Below are 17,176 nucleotides of genomic sequence, written 5' to 3'. Positions count from 1 at the left end.
ATATATAATGTGTGTCGGTTTATCTCTAAAAAAATGGCCTACAGTGGGGATTAAATGTGAGCAGCACCTAAAAACTCCAAAACAGCTCCACACAAGGTGATGGTAAATCCAAGCATATAACAAACGCTAGGATTTACCATCACTAAAAAATAAACATTAGTTTCTGTCATCACTTCCTAAAAAAAAAAGGGTGCTAAACCCACCCTATCTGTGTGGCAAGTATATCGCTAACTCAACACCTCTGGCCGCCCATGGCACAGCTCTCCTCTTCAATGAGGTGACGTTTCATCCTTTAGCTGTGCTATGATGTCAGTTGACAAGCACGGCTATTGATTTAGAAGTGGAAACGTCACCTTATTGAAGATTAGCGCTGTGCCGTGGGCGGCCGGAGGCGCTGAGTTAGCGATATACTTGCAGCACAGAATAGGGTGAGTTTAGCACCCTTTTTTTAGGAAGTGATGACAGAAACTGTTTAGTTTTTGTGATGGTAAATCCTATCGTTTGTTATACGCTTGGATTTACCATCACTTTAAGGTGTTAATATAGTGATGCTTTCAAAGCAAAGATTACACTGAGATTAATATGCAGATGTATTGTAAAGTTAAATAAACCAGGGGGGTCATGCTATCAAATTACAGGGTTGCAGGTTCAAGAGTAATTTACTTAAAGGGACATTAAACCCACATTTTTTCTTTAATCATTCAGATAGAGAATACAATTTTAAACAACTTTCTAATTTACTTCTATTATCTAATTTCCTTCATTCTCTCTATATTCTTTCCTGAAAAGCATATCTAGATAGGCTCAGTAGCTTCTGATTGGTGGCTGCACATAAATGCCTCATGTGATTGGCTCACCCATGTACATTGCTATTTCTTTTACTGAGGATATCTAAAGAATGAAACAAATTAGATAACAGAACTAAATTGAAATGTTGTTTAAAATTGTATTCTCTGTCTGAATTATGAAAGAAAATTTGGGGGTTTAATGTCCCTTTAAATACTTATTTGTAGAACGGTTGTTGATTGAGTAGACATAATAGTGATGAAGGGACAGATTCTGTAGAGTAATTCAAGAATGTCTGGGATATGCATAAGGCATTGTTGAGAATTATTTAAATTGGAAAGAAATGTTGGCAGATTTAAGGGACCTTTTGATTCTTCTATATCATTGCTCAACAAACCCTGGCTCCTAAATATTCTTATTGGCTCCTAACTTTTAAATAGATTTTTTGATCCCTCTTCTATATCATTAAAATACCCTTGTCCATAATGTATTTCAATGGTCTAGACAAATAGTTGAGCTTGGCATTTTATCTGTTTTCTGTTTAAATGAATCTAATGAGCTGCCCACCTTACTTGCTTTCTGACCTGCAAATATATATTAGTATTTATTGTTTAAATCTTTGAGAGATCATTGCTTTTCAAACAGCTGATCTAGAGGTAGGTTCTGGTCAGAGAATGGAATAGGATGAGGAAGGGTAATATTTGAGGGGACAGAATGACTGAAAGACAAGAATGAAAAAAGAAAGGTAAATGAGCTACACAAAATGGAAATCTATTTGTAACTAAGTAATGGCATCAGTTGCCAGTCAATACAGCCCAGTGACAATCTCCAGCCTCTCTTAGATCTTAAAGGGACACTGAACCTAATTTTTTTTTCTATTGTGATTCAGATAGAGCATGCAATTTTAAGCAACTTTCTAATTTACTACTATTATCAATTTTTCTTTGTTCTCTTGCTATCTATTTAAAAAAGAAGGCATCTAAGCTAAGGAGCCAGCCAATTTTTGGTTCAGAACTCTGGACAGCATTTGTTTATTGGTGGGTGAATTTATCCACCAATCGGCAAGACCAACCCAGGTTGTTCACCAAAAATGGGCCTGCATCTAAACTTACATTCTTGCTTTTCAACTAAAGATACCAAGAGAATGAAGAAAATGTGATGATAGGAGTAAATTAGAAAATTGCTTAAAATTGCATGCTCTATCTGGATCACAAAAGAAAAAAATTTGGGTCCAGTGTCCCTTTAACCCCTTAATGACCAAGGACGTACGCCACACGTCCTCAAAATAAATACAGTTAATGACCGAGGACGTGTGGCGTACGTCCTTGGTCTGGAAAGCAGCTGGAAGCGATCCTGCTCGCTTCCAGCTGCTTTCCGGTTATTGCAGTGATGCCTCGATATCGAGGCATCCTGCAATAACCCCCCTTGGACATCCGATGCAGAGAGAGCCACTCTCCGGCCCTCTCTGCACCGGACATTGGTGGCCGGTATCGTTGGTGGGTGGGAGCAAGTCTGGGAGGCGGGTGGGCGGCCATCGATGTTCCGAGAAGAGTGGAGGGGGGGAGCGCGCACGGGAGCGGCGGGCGGGCGCGTGCACGGGGCGGGAGCGAGAGGGAACCGCTACACTACAGAAAAATAAAGCTGTCAAAAGTAAAAAAATTAAAACTTTTGATAGCTGTAAATTAAAAGCTAAGGGATCTGGAAGGGGTGGGGGGTTGATCTTGGGGGGGGGGGGGGGGAAGCTACACTACAGAAAAGGGCATTTTTTTTTTTAAAAAAGGCACATTTTTTTACTAAACTGGGTACTGGCAGCTGTCTGCCAGTACCCAAGATGGCGCCCATTAAGGCAGAGGGGGAGGGTTAGAGAGCTGTTTGGTGGGGGATCAGTGAGGCTGGGGGCTAAGGGGGGATCCTACACAGCAGCATATGTAAATATGCTAAAAAACAAACAAAAAAAGCCCAAATATAGCTTTTATTTTAGTACTGGCAGAGTTTCTGCCAGTACTTAAGATGACAGGGACAATTGTGGGGTGGTGGAAGGAAGAGAGCTGTTTGGGAGGGATCAGGGGGTCTCATGTTACAGGTGGGAGGCTGAGCTCTACACTAAAGCTAAAATTAACCCTGCAAGCTCCCTACAAGCTACATAATTAACCCCTTCACTGCTAGCCATAATACATGTGTGAAATGCAGCGGCATTTGGCGGCCTTCTAATTACCAAAAAGCAACGCCAAAGCCATATATGTCTGCTATTTCTGAACAAAGGGGATCCCAGAGAAGCATTTACAACCATTTGTGCCATAATTGCACAAGCTGTTTGTAAATGATTTCAGTGAGAAACCTAAAATTGTGAAAAATTTAATGTTTTTTTTAATTTGATCGCATTTGGCGGTGAAATGGTGGCATGAAATATACCAAAATTGGCCTAGATCAATACTTGGGGTTGTCTACTACACTACACTAAAGCTAAAATTATCCCTAAAAGCTCCCTATATGCTCCATAATTAACCCCTTCACTGCTGGGCATAATACACGTGTAGTGCGCAGTGGCATTTAGCAGCCTTCTAATTACTAAAAAGCAACGCCAAAGCCATATATGTCTGCTATTTCTGAACAAAGGGGATCCCAGAGAAGAATTTACAACCATTTAAGCCATAATTGCACAAGCTGTTTGTAAATAATTTCAGTGAGAAACCAAAAGTTTGTGAAAAAATTAGTAAAAAAGTGAACGATTTTTTGTATTTAATCGCATTTGGCGGTGAAATGGTGGCATGAAATATACCAAAATGGGTCTAGATGAATACTTTGGGATGTCTACTAAAAAAAAATATATACATGTCAATGGATATTCAGAGATTCCTGAAAGATATTAGTGTTCTAATGTAACTAGCGCTAATTTAGAAAAATAATGGTTTGGAAATAGCAAAGTGCTACTTGTATTTATGGCCCTATAACTTACAAAAAAAACAAAGAACATGTAAACCTTGGGTATTTCTAAACTCAGGACAAAATTTAGAAACTATTTAGCACGGGTGTTTTTTGGTGGTTGTAGATGTGTAACAGATTTTGGGGGTCATAGTTAGAAAAAGTGTGGTTTTTTTCAATTTTTTCCTCATCTTTTATAATTTTTTTTATAGTAAATTATAAGATATGATAAAAATAATGGTATCTTTAGAAAGTCCATTTAATGGCGAGAAAAACGGTATACAGGTGGCCCTCGGTTTACAACGGTTCAATTTACACCGTTTCAGAATAACAACCATTTTTTACAGTCATGTGACTGCTATTGAAAAGCATTGAGAAGCAGTGCATTTATTAAAATAGCCAGTAGGTGGAACTCTCCGCTTGTGTTGCAGCAAAGCCAAGCAAGCTGAATTTAATCAGTTTAACCAGACCTAAGCTATTGAGCAGATTTCAAAGGAACAAGATCTTCCTGTCTATAAATCAGTCCAGATTGGAATGCATAGAAAGAACTGTTTGCAGAAAAATGCAAGTGAAGTCTGTGTTGTGTGATTATTTTATTAGGTTTATAATGCTGTTTAGCAAATGTTTTTGTTCATTTAACTTAGTTGAATTATATATTCTGTGTTGTGTGATTATTTTATTAGGTTTATAATGCTGTTTAGCATTTAAAGTCTTCATTTAAATGCTTTAAAAATAATGTATTAGGTGTTACTTATGACAATTTTGAGAGGGGCCTGGAACCTATCTCCCTCACTTTCCATTGACTTACATTATAAACTGGGTTTCAATTTACAACGGTTTCAATTTACAACCATTCCTTCTGGAACCTAACCCCGGCGTAAACTGAGGGCTACCTGTATAATATGTGTGGGTACAGTAAATGAGTAAGAAGAAAATTACAGCTAAACACAAACACAGCAAAAATGTAAAAACAGCCTTGGTCCCAAACGGACAGAAAATGGAAAAGTTCTGTGGTCATTAAGGGGTTAAACCTCTTTCTACATTGTTGTTATGCTTGCGGTAAAATGCACCGTATTTATATGGCTATTTTCACAGGTAAACAGTTTATAGAGCTTGTTTCTTAGTATATGAAACAACACTTTTTAAAAAGTCATTATTTAATACACTTGAAATAAAAATCAAATGCCCACTTTGATCAGAGGGAAAGAGTAATATTCACCTCCCCTACTCTAAGGCTGCAGTTTCTTTGAACAACTCAGGTTCTGTAGGGACACTAAAGGGACTGGAACAAAGTGTTCAGTCACAGAATGAAATAGCACCTTCTAAGTACCTTCTTTTTATTAAGCTGCAATACAACAAGATTTCAGGCCTGAAAAGTCGTTGCATTGTAGCTTGATTTCCACCATTGAATAAAGGTATTTTTATCTACTGAGATGGCACTGTTGCATTTTGTGCCTGCATTCATTTTAAAAGACTGTACTGTGACCATGCACGGTTTTGGTATAGTATAGCTGGAGCCTGGACTTCATATTTCAACATATTACTCTACACCTTGATTCAGGTATCAAGGATATCGGGGAGATTGTGCTGAGTGAAATAGCATCCGCATTTATGAGTAATAAACTTTATTCCTTTTAAAACAATATTGTGGATCTCTAAATACTAATAAAAGTCAGGACATACAATAAAAATCATTCTGTGCATTTCTCAGAAAAAAAATTTCTTTCCTTTTTTTTTTCAGTTTTATAAATTTTATTGCATATGTTTTAAGTACAGATGTTCAAAAATTGGTTGAAATTTCATTAAGGACTTTTCGTATCCTCTTGGTTTAGCAGTTGGTCCCATACTGGATATTTTAGGTGGTCTGGTAATTTTTCAAGCCTTGTCTTTTGTTATCTCTCAGACAGGAAGGTTACGCTGGATATATTCCAAGTATACATTTGCTGTACATCCAGTCAAGTGTGTTAACTCAAAGCCCCTGTAATGTGTTCTCATTTCATACTGAACTCTGTGATTCTTAAAAATGTGGATTGACTATAATAGTGTGAATCGTTCAATCTTTCTTTAAGGTTCAGATACTGCTTCTATGTGGATCCCAAGCTCTTTAGCAGCCAAAACAGCAAAATATTCATAACTATCCAGCACAGTTTTATTGTGGCCTTTTGCTAGCACTTCTATTTTTTTTGTACAGGACATCTGGTTCATCTGTGATATCAGATTGCTAATTCTAGAATCTGTGGACTGTGTGAACAGAGGAACACGTCTTCAAAACTTGTTTATTTAGCGCATGTATATACCTTGTTTTGATTATAAAAGCAGCATGGTAAGATGGTACTGCCCTGAAGGCCTGACTTCGATAGAAGCTGCGGACAGTGCTGCCAGTAAGGTCACTGCCCCCGGTGCACTCATTATCAGGTCTGTACACCGGTGTTGTGTTCCTCAGTCACTTCCAAGCCTTTCAGAATGTACTTCCGGTGTCTTAACCATCTCTCAGAAATTTCAGTTTCCTCACGATACAAACCCTGGTACATAAATACTATTTTGAAAAAAACGTGCAAAAATCTAGCATCCACAAACAATAGTAACAGGTGCCCTAAAGGGTTTGTGTGTATTAAAAATATATTCTGTAATCCTATTGATCAACAATTGCAGTTTGTGAAACAAAGTCAAAGAACACTCTGTAAATATGTGGCACATATTAGGATCACTAAAACAATAGAATATTAAATCATTATAATAATATGAAGAGTTGCATATTGAATCTGGACAGTACAACATTTACCTTTGACATTTTGGAGCAAGTTGAAGTGTTCCTGAATGCCAAAAAAGCATGCCGTATCCAAAATCATGTTGGAATTAAACTGAGTGGATGATGTGGCACGTCCAGTGTGTTATTTTCAAACACAAACGTATATTTACTTACTAATGTGTTTCAGCACAGTAAGTGCTAAAAAGTACATAATATTCTAGATTATAAGTGGCGTGCTAACTCTTGCACACGAGCATTATCAGGTCTATTGTGGCTCTTTGTGCACGACGAAAGCAGCACGCGTATATTAAGAGTTGAAAGGAAGTGTGAACACATGAGCACAATCGGGATTTACACTTGTTGGATTAGCGTGACTTCAGAGCTCTGGTTTTATTTATTTATATGTATATTTATTAAAAAAACATTTATATATAAATATATGGCAACAGAAAGGAATATTCACAGTTAATCAGAGAAAACAAAAAATATATTTTCTCTGAAAAACTTGACCAGCTTCTATCTTAAAAAGTAAACCACCAACCACCTTTATATTAGAGGATTACCTCTAAAAAGTAGTATATTGATATTTGTAAACAGCTGCCTATCCAGATATAAATACACAAATAAGTCCCTCAGGCTTATTTTAAAAGAATAGATACAAAAAAGAGGCCTGGATGGCGCTAGTTTGCAAATATAAGTATGTCTAAATCGGCAAATAGTACAGGAAATAATAGTATGGATATTGTTGAAATAATTCCTGAATTATATATGTATCACAAATGAAACACACAATACATGCTGTAACAGAAAAGAGTTGATATATAATATAAATTATAGGATGGTATAGACGAATGTAGATCTTCTCCTGTTTAAATCCCCCACTCAGATGTGCACTTACTTCAAAAACCCTCAATCATATGAGGTAAGGATGATTCGTGTTAGCGAAAAACAATGGCACTTCCTGGAGTATGGATACTGGATCACCGGAGTTTTGTCTCCCCCTGATGTCAGTAGTAAAGAACTCTGTATTAGCACCTTGTTATCAGTCTTGCTTCACAGCTTGTGTGCAGATTCAAATGGTAACTCCTGGTTATATGTATGCAGAGAGAAGAACCAGAGAGAAAATCATAGTGCAACACTATAAGCTTTAATAGTTGAATACAACATCTAAAAACTAGTGAAATGCCACTCACATTTAGCACCCTCAATATATGAGGTATCAAGCAAGCCAAATATACATATAACCAGGAGTTACCATTTGAATCTGCACACAAGCTGTGAAGCAAGACTGATAACAAGGTGCTAATACAGAGTTCTTTACTACTGACATCAGGGGGAGACAAAACTCCGGTGATCCAGTATCCATACTCCAGGAAGTGCCATTGTTTTTCGCTAACACGAGTCATCCTTACCTCATATGATTGAGGGTTTTTGAAGTAAGTGCACATCTGAGTGGGGGATTTAAACAGGAGAAGATCTACATTCGTCTATACCATCCTATAATTTATATTATATATGGACTCTTTTCTGTTACAGCATGTATTGTGTGTTTCATTTGTGATACATATATAATTCAGGAATTATTTCAACAATATCCATACTATTATTTCCTGTACTATTTGCCGATTTAGACATACTTATATTTGCAAACTAGCGCCACCCAGGCCTCTTTTTTTTGTATATATATATATATATATAAATATATATAGAACTATGTATTTAAGAATAAATAGAACATAGTCTGCTATTTGAAGAACATTGGAATGTGAATGTGAGTATAGGGGTTAGGTTTTCCCCCACTTTTCACTCTCCATTGAAGTCTATGGGGGAATACGTTAACCTGTTCATGATATTCGAAGTTCGGAGATAACGCATGCAAAATCTTTTTACTTTCAACATGTAAAATGCGTGCAAAAATCTTACTTCTAGCAGAGTTAATACACAAGTGCTAAATACCGTTCCACTCGTAATCTAGCCCAATGTCTTTCTTACCCTGTCTTGACAAAGCATATGGTGGAATTCTTGAGTAAGAACAAATCAGTTATAGAAAACCTGTTTTTGCCTTTGTAGGGTTCAACAGTATGACACTTTACTCTTACTCAAGCTATAAATCTAAGGCTAGCTTGGGGGTTAATGTTGTTATAGTATCAAATATATGACATAAACTAAAACATGTATTTGCTGGGGAACCATGTGTTTATGTCCATATTCCTCACAATCTCACTAATGTACTGTTGGAACAGGCTATCTTTTTAAAGTTTGAGTGGAAAATAAGTGTCATAACCGGTTTAGGTTTGGAAGTAGGTATAGCATATTGTATTTATTTATTATATTGTATTTCATTGTTGCACATGCCATTTATACACATCCTAAGCAGTGTTCTCTACAATTTTGCCAGGTGGGGCAGTGTAATACTTTCTAATATTATAACTTTTTCTGCTATCCAAAGCATAAATTAATTGCATAATTCAACATATATTTATTGAATTATATTTTAAACAATAAAGATTTAAAAATGTTAATATTAACTCATGTTAGCAAATTTTGTGTAGGGATCGACAAATCTGTTTAAAATTTAGAATCTAGACATGTTTTTTTTAGCAGCAGACAGTATTTGTATATAGATATATAGACAATGACACAAAAACATAAGAACCAGGGGTAAAATTCCAGGAGCCAGTGGATCCCAGGCTCCTGGGTTTGTCGAGCCGTGCTTTAGTGAATTAGCTGTATAGGAGTGGGTGAGACTGTTTTGCATGTACATTAGTAAGAAACTAATCTGCAGTAAAATATTAATTTCAGATAACATCACCGTTTAATGTAAATTTGCTATCATGCGCTTTGTGAGGAGTATATGCCATTTCAAAATCACAATGATCGTTGGCCTATTTCTCACAAAGTAGTAAATATAATGTTGACAAGTTTATCTACAACTTAGTTGCCAAAAAAAAACGGAGGCATTGGCTGCACTTTTTATGTAAAATATCTGAAATTTTAAGCGTTGAAGTAACATTTTTATTTATGCAATTTCTTGCCTAGAGTAACTTACTGTGTGGCTTCTTAGGGCTCGATTTATCAAGCAATTCGACTGCAGGTTCGCACAATTGAAGCTGCGGTCAGGAGTTATCAAGTAGTGGTCATCAGACCGCTGCTTCCCTGCCCTGTTCTCCACCTCTTAGGTATTTTGTAAATATCATTGTGTAACTAACTTTGCCTTCATCCTATCTGTACAGGTGGTTTCACCCAAATATCACAGGTGTTGAGGCAGAAAATCTTCTCCTTACACGTGGCGTGGATGGAAGTTTCCTGGCACGTCCCAGCAAAAGTAATCCTGGGGATTTCACACTTTCAGTGAGGTTAGTTGCCGTTATAATACAGTATGTATGTGCTCTGTATGTATATATTTTTGTTTGCAAAGTTTTTTTTTTTTTTTTTTTTTAATTTTGTCAACTTTTATTGAAGTCTTAAATTGGCGATACATAATTTTCCATAATCGTGTAACATTACATGCACAGTGATCAAAATGCAGTACAGAAAAAGTGTCTACATATAAGACCCCTAGGTTGTTCAATCGGGTTTTTAATTGTAGGTCTCTAGTTTATGAAGCACCAATAGTTCCTTCCTGAACTTCATGGGGACCTATGTTTTAGACTGGCCTTTGCCCATTGATTTGATGTTGCAATGTGCTCTTCCCATAATAACCAAAGTGATAAGTAGTCGTCTATTGGTTTATTTCTAACAGTTATAATTAGAGGGTGGATGAAACTATCCTTCCAGAATTATAAATTAGGTTGGTTTTGTTTTTTCCAAAGGAGGGGATTATTCGTTTTGCAATATTTATGATAATTGACATCAGTTTCAGGCATAATAGACATTATGTTGGTGGGAATTTATTGAAAAGAAAGACCCAAGGGCTCAGAGGTAAGGTTAAATTTCCTTTTTAATTGCAGACCAATAATGGTGTGTGATTGTATATTTCTGTTTGCAAAGCTTTTTAATGTCATGAGCTTCATCTAATAAGAGCTGTTAAATATTTCAACAGTTAAAATCACTTTTATTGATTGAGAGAACTAATGACGGACATCTACAATAGACGTGATCTTACAAATCAAAATATTCTCTCTAAAATATCCTGTGTTTCTGCTTCAAGTACTTTATGTGCCAGTCATTAAAGGGACACTGTGCTATAAAATGTGTTTCCTCTTGGTTTGTTCCAAATTACTTGTTATACCTTCTGCAGAGTATTAAATGTATGGGAAATTGTTCTTTTTTTTAAGCTTATTTTGTTGTTTTACAGGATATGCCCATAATAATGGGCTAAACCTGCAAGTAAAGCAGACCTGCCTATTATGGGCCAGATTACGAGTGGCTCGCTAACATTTACGTGTGAATGAAAAGGGGTTTAGCGTAGCTGTTTGCATGCGTCAAATGTTACAAGTTGAAAGTAAAGTCGATCAATTGAGCGCAATTGAAGGTAATGCACGTCGAGATAACGCTTCCTCAGAGCTTTCGTTAACTGTTTTGTGAAACAAAAAGTGTCAAAAAACAAATCAAAAATACATTTAAAAGTACAATTACACCATGTAATAAAAAATATTAAATAAAATGCATAAAAAAAGGTATAAGGGCTCAAAGATATGAAGTCTCAGATGCTAGAAAAAAAGACATGCAAAGAGCTTTAACATTGAGATATATACATGTCTAAATATGGGATATGTTTGTATATGTGTGTACATATGTATCTATGTATTTATATGTGTTTACAGACATATACACATATAAATACATATGTATACATATATAAGTGGATTGGAGCCCTTTGCAGTTAAAGGGACACTGAACCCAATTATTTTTGCTTTTGTGATTCAGCTAGAGCATGCAATTTTAAGCAACTTTCTAATTTACTCCTTTTATCAATTTTTCTTCGTTCTCTTGCTATCTTTATTTGAAAAAGAAGGCATCTAAGCTTTTTTTGGGGTTCAGAACTCTGGATAGCACTTTTTTATTGGTGGATGAATGTATCCACCAATCAGCAAGGACAACCCAGGTTGTTCACCAAAACTGGGCCGGCATCTAAACTTACATTCTTGCATTTCAAATAAAGATACCAAGAGAATGAAGAAAATTTGATAATAGGAGTAAATTAGAAAGTTGCTTAAAATTTCATGCTCTGACTCACAAAAGAAAAAATTTGGGTTCAGTGTCCCTTTAAGTAGATGAAAACGTGAAGACATATTTATGCAATATTCATATTTAATAATGTGTTATAGTGTGTATTTACTGTTCTTATTTGACAGTATTATTTTCTTTACACAGCTTTACTACAGCTTTACTACAGAGAAAACCTATTAGCCATATTTTTAGGCGGGAATACAACCGGAAAAATTACTTATTTCAAATAATAAAGTTAAAGGGATCTATGCAAACAGTTAAATCACTCCAGCAGGTAACATGGCTAATTGGGAACACATTAAAGGAAAAAAAATACAGTATAATGTCCCTTTTAAACACTGTGAGATTCTTACACTAGTTACTAGTTTATAACTGTTCCTGACTGGTCTCAGGAGAGGAGATAAGATAGCAGGCTTTTAAACCTAGGGAAACCTAGTTTGCAACATGGCTGATTAGAGAGACTAAAACTGCACAGTTATTATTTAAATTTTTAAATAACTATCGCCTAGATTTAGAGTTCTGCGTTAGCCGTCAAAAGCAGCGTTAAGGGCTCCTAACGCTGCTTTTTACCGCCCGCTGTTATTTAGAGTCAGTCAGGAAAGGGTCCACGCTCACTTCCAAGCCGCGACTTGTCCATACCGCAGATCCCCTTACACCAATTGCGTATCCTATCTTTTCAATGGGATCTTCCTAACGCCGGTATTTAGAGTCTTGGCTGAAGTGAGCGGTAGAGCCTCTACCGACAAGACTCCAGTCGCAGAAAAAAGTCAGTAGTTAAGAGCTTTATGGGCTAACGCCGGTTTATAAAGCTCTTAACTACTGTGCTCTAAAATACACTAACACCCATAAACTACCTATGTACCCCTAAACTGAGGTCCCCCCACATCGCCGCAACTCTAATAAATTATTTTAACCCATAATCTGCCGACCGCACACTGCCGCCACCTACATTATACCTATAAACCCCTAATCTGCTGCCCCTAACATCGCAGACACCTACATAATATTTATTAACCCCTAATCTGCCACCCCTAACGTCGCCGCTACCTACATACACTTATTAACCCCTAATCTGCCGACCGGACCTCGCCGCTACTCTAATAAATGTATTAACCCCTAAAGCTAAGTCTAACCCTAACACCCCCTAAGTTAAATATAATTTTATTCTAACGAAATAAATTAAATATTATTAAATAAAGTATTCCTATTTAAAAATAAATACTTACCTGTAAAATAAACCCTAAACTAGCAACAATATAACGAATAATTATATTGTAGCTATTTTAGAATTTATATTTATTTTACAGGCAACTTTGTATTTATTTTAACTAGGTACAATAGCTATTAAATAGTTATTTACTATTTAATAGCTACCTAGTTAAAATAATTACAAAATTACCTGTAAAATAAATCCTAACCTAAGTTACAATTAAACCTAACACTACACTAACAATAAATAAATTAAATCAATTAACTACAATTACCTACAATTAAATAAACTAAACTAAATTACAAAAAACAAACACTAAATTACAAAAAATAACAAGTTTACAAGAATTTTAAGCTAATTACACCTACTCTAAGCCCCCTAATAAAATAACAAAGCCCCCCAAAATAAAAAAATTCCCTAATCTAAATTAAAAAAGTTAACAGCTCTATTACCTTACCATCCCTTAAAAGGGCTTTTTGCGGGGCATGCCCCAAAGAAATCGGCTCTTTTGCCTGTAAAAAAAAACACAATACCACCCCCCCAACATTACAACCCACCACCCACATACCCCTACTCTAACCCAAACCCCCCTTAAATAAACCTAACACTACCCCCCTGAAGATCTCCCTACATTGAGTCGTCTTCACCCAGCCGAGCACCGATGGACCAAAAGAAGACATCTGGAGCGGCAGAAGTCTTCATCCTATCCGGGCAGAAGAGGACATCCGGACCGGTAGACATCTTCATCCAAGCGGCATCTTCATCCATCCGGAGCGGAGCAGAACCATCTTCTTCCAGCCGACGTGGATCCATCCTCTTCTACCGACGCCTACTCGCCGAATGAAGGTTCCTTTAAATGACGTCATCCAAGATGGCATCCCTAGGATTCTATCAGCCAATCAGAATTAAGGTAGGAAAAATCTGATTGGCTGATTAAACTTGAATCTGATTGGCTGATCCAATCAGCCAATCAGATTGAGCTTGCATTCTATTGGCTGTTCCGATCAGCCAATAGAATGCAAGCTCATTCTGATTGGAAGAAGATGGCTCCGCTCCGGATGGATGAAGATAGAAGATGCCGCTTGGATGAAGATGTCTACCGGTCCGGATGTCCTCTTCTGCCCAGATAGGATGAAGACTTCTGCCGCTCCGGATGTCTTCTTTTGGTCCATCGGTGCTCGGCTGGGTGAAGACGACTCAAGGTAGGGAGATCTTCAGGGGGGTAGTGTTAGGTTTATTTAAGGGGGGTTTGGGTTAGAGTAGGGGTATGTGGGTGGTGGGTTTTAATGTTGGGGGGTGGTATTTTTTTACAGGCAAAAGAGCTGATTTCTTTTGGGCATGCCCCGCAAAAAGCCCTTTTAAGGGCTGGTAAGGTAATAGAGCTGTTAACTTTTTGAATTTAGATTAGGGTAGGGATTTTTTTTATTTTGGGGGGCTTTGTTATTTTATTAGGGGGCTTAGAGTAGGTGTAATTAGCTTAACATTCTTGTAATCTTTTTTTTATTTTTTTGTAATTTAGTTTACTTTATTTAATTGTAGGTAATTTTAGTTAATTGATTTAATTTATGTATTGATAGTGTAGTGTTAGGTTTAATTGTAACTTAGGTTAGGATTTATTTTACAGGTAATTTTGTAATTATTTTTACTAAGTAGCTATTAAATAGTTATTAACTATTTAATAGCTATTGTACCTAGTTAAAAAAAAATACAAAGTTGCCTGTAAAATAAATATAAATCCTAAAATAGCTACAATAGAATTATTCGTTATATTGTAGCTAGTTTAGGGTTTATTTTACAGGTAAGTATTTATTTTTAAATAGGAATACTTTATTTAATAATATTTAATTTATTTCGTTAGAATAAAATTATATTTAACTTAGGGGGGTGTTAGGGTTAGGGTTAGACTTAGCTTTAGGGGTTAATACATTTATTAGAGTAGCGGCAAGGTCCGGTCGGCAGATTATGGGTTAATACTTGAAGTTAGGTGTCGGCGATGTTAGGGAGGGCAGATTAGGGGTTAATACTATTTATTATAGGGTTTTTGAGGCGGGAGTGAGGCGGTTTAGGGGTTAATACATTTATTAGAGTAGCTGCGAGCTGCGGTCGGCATATTAGGGGTTAATAAGAGTAGGTATGTGGCGGTGACGTGGGGGGGGGCAGATTAGGGATACATAGGGATAATGTAGGTTGCGGCAGTGTACGGAGCGGCAGATTAGAGGTTAATTGTGTAATGCAGGTGTCAGCGATAGCGGGGGCGGCAGATTAGGGGTTAATAAATGTAAGGTTAGGGGTGTTTAGACTCTGGGTTCATGTTAGGGTGTTAGGTGCAGACTTAGAAACTGTTTCCCCATAGGAAACAATGGGGCTGCATTAGGAGCTTAATGCTGCTTTTTTGCAGGTGTTAGGTTTTCTTTCATCCCAAACTGCCCCATTGTTTCCTATGGGGGAATCGTGCATGAGCACGTTTTTCCAGCTAGCCGCTACCGTAAGCAGCGCTGATATTGAGAGTTGAAGTGGCGGTAAATTATACTCTACGCTCCCTTTTTGGAGCCTAACGCAGCCCCTCAGACAACTCTAAATACCAGCGTTGTTTAAAAGGTGTGGGGGAAAAAAAAGGAGCGTTAGCTACGCGGGTCTTTACCGACAAAACTCTAAATCTAGCCGTAATAAAATAAAAAATAGAATATTTGCTTTAAAGAGACAGTCTACACCAGAATTTTTATTGTTTAAAAAGATAGATAATCCCATTCCCTAGTTTTGCACAACCAACACCATTATATAAATACACTTTTTACCTCTGTGATTACCTTGTATCTAAGCCTCTGCAAAATGCTCCCTTATTTAAGTTCTTTTGACAGACATCCATTTTAGCCAATCAGAGCTGGCTCACCTGAACTCCACGTGCGTGAGCACAGTGTTATCTATATGACACACATGAACTAACACCATCTAGTGGTGAAAAACTGTCAAGAGAAGAGGCGGCCTTCAAGGGCTTAGAAATTAGCATATGAACCTCCTAGGTTTTAGCTTTCAACTAAGAATACCAAGAGATCAAAGCAATATTGGTGATAAAAGTAAATTGGAAAATTGTTTAAAATTACATTCTCTATATGAATCATACGTTTATTTTGGACTAGACTGTCCCTTTAAATATTTTATTGTGGTATGTGTGTTTGATTCATATGTGTGTGTATAAACACAGAGAAAATATATATAAAATGATAGATATAATATACACTAGGGCTGTGCAATTAATGGCAATTTTAATGCGATCGCATGAGGCTGCAATGTTTTATCAAAACAAAAAAGAAAACAGTCCAAAACAGCTTCCTTAACATGTCTCATCAGTCACACAAACGCTCCAGTCCAGCCCAGTAGCAGCACTAATTACTCTTCCAGAGGAGTAGACCAGGAAGCGTGACATCGGTTTAATAGAACATAACTCTACTGCCACCATTTTGCTTGCCTCATGGTTTGTTGCTGCAATCCTGAGGTGGCGGAATGGCAGTGCTCTTTTCTCTGGCCTATTCACTTTGCAGTGCAAACTGCAAGGGGAATACGTTTCTGTTTTGGACATGTAATTACATTTTTTATTTCAAAATGTGTGTTTACAAAATATTTGAATAAAATCGCAATATTTTTTTAAAAAAATCGTGATGTGTTTTTTTTTATTTTTTTTTTCGGATCGCACAGCCCTAATATACACACTCACTCATTTCAAACCATGAAAATTTGAAGAAAATCAGTTCCGTTAATTTTCAAGGCTGTTTGACAGTATTAGAGCTCTCCTGTCTATTGCAGGGAGCATAGAAAAACAGACTGTTAGTGATTTTGCTTGATTCTCCTTCTCGAACACCTACACAACACTGATGGTCCAGCAGAATGCATCAGGTGAGAGAACTTCTCCCCCGCGTGTCAAAAACTGCTAATCTGGGTCATTTGACAGACAGAACCATCTGCTGTAGTTAATGGGAGAAAGTGAAAATGTTGACACATTCAGTGCTGTGTAGATGGTAGTTGGTGCACTATGGGAGACATTATGCTTTCTGTGTATCCAGATTAGCACTTTCTCCTGTTATCATTTTTTTCCCCATCAAATAATCTATATCTCTGAGCTATAATGCAGCTAACACCCTTGGTGTTGTGCATGTGACACTATTGCAGCTTCACAGCGGTTCATACTGTTTCTCACCTGGATATTTGTTGTGCCAGCTACCGACCAGAGGACTTTTGTGGTGACCTGATGAATGGGTGGAAAGTAAAGGAGAAGTGCAGTCATAGGGATATACTGCTTGTTTACCGGTAGCTGCAAAACCTGGATGCGCACTTGCTCAATT

The 17,176-nt window shown here is 36.9% G+C and overlaps 1 protein-coding gene across 2 annotated transcripts in view; it reads left to right on the top strand.

The window, feature by feature from the left end:
- Positions 1-17,176, top strand: part of PTPN11 (protein tyrosine phosphatase non-receptor type 11) — a 147,177-nt gene that overhangs the window by 13,110 nt on the left and 116,891 nt on the right. For both annotated transcript variants that reach the window (XM_053701697.1, XM_053701696.1), the window contains exon 2: positions 9,691-9,813. In XM_053701697.1, coding sequence (XP_053557672.1) covers positions 9,691-9,813 — 123 coding nt within the window. The remainder of the gene's footprint in view (positions 1-9,690; positions 9,814-17,176) is intronic.

This window comes from Bombina bombina, chromosome 2 (assembly GCF_027579735.1).
Source record: "Bombina bombina isolate aBomBom1 chromosome 2, aBomBom1.pri, whole genome shotgun sequence".
Classification (NCBI taxonomy): domain Eukaryota; kingdom Metazoa; phylum Chordata; class Amphibia; order Anura; family Bombinatoridae; genus Bombina; species Bombina bombina.
This window is presented reverse-complemented; position numbering and strand designations above follow the sequence as displayed.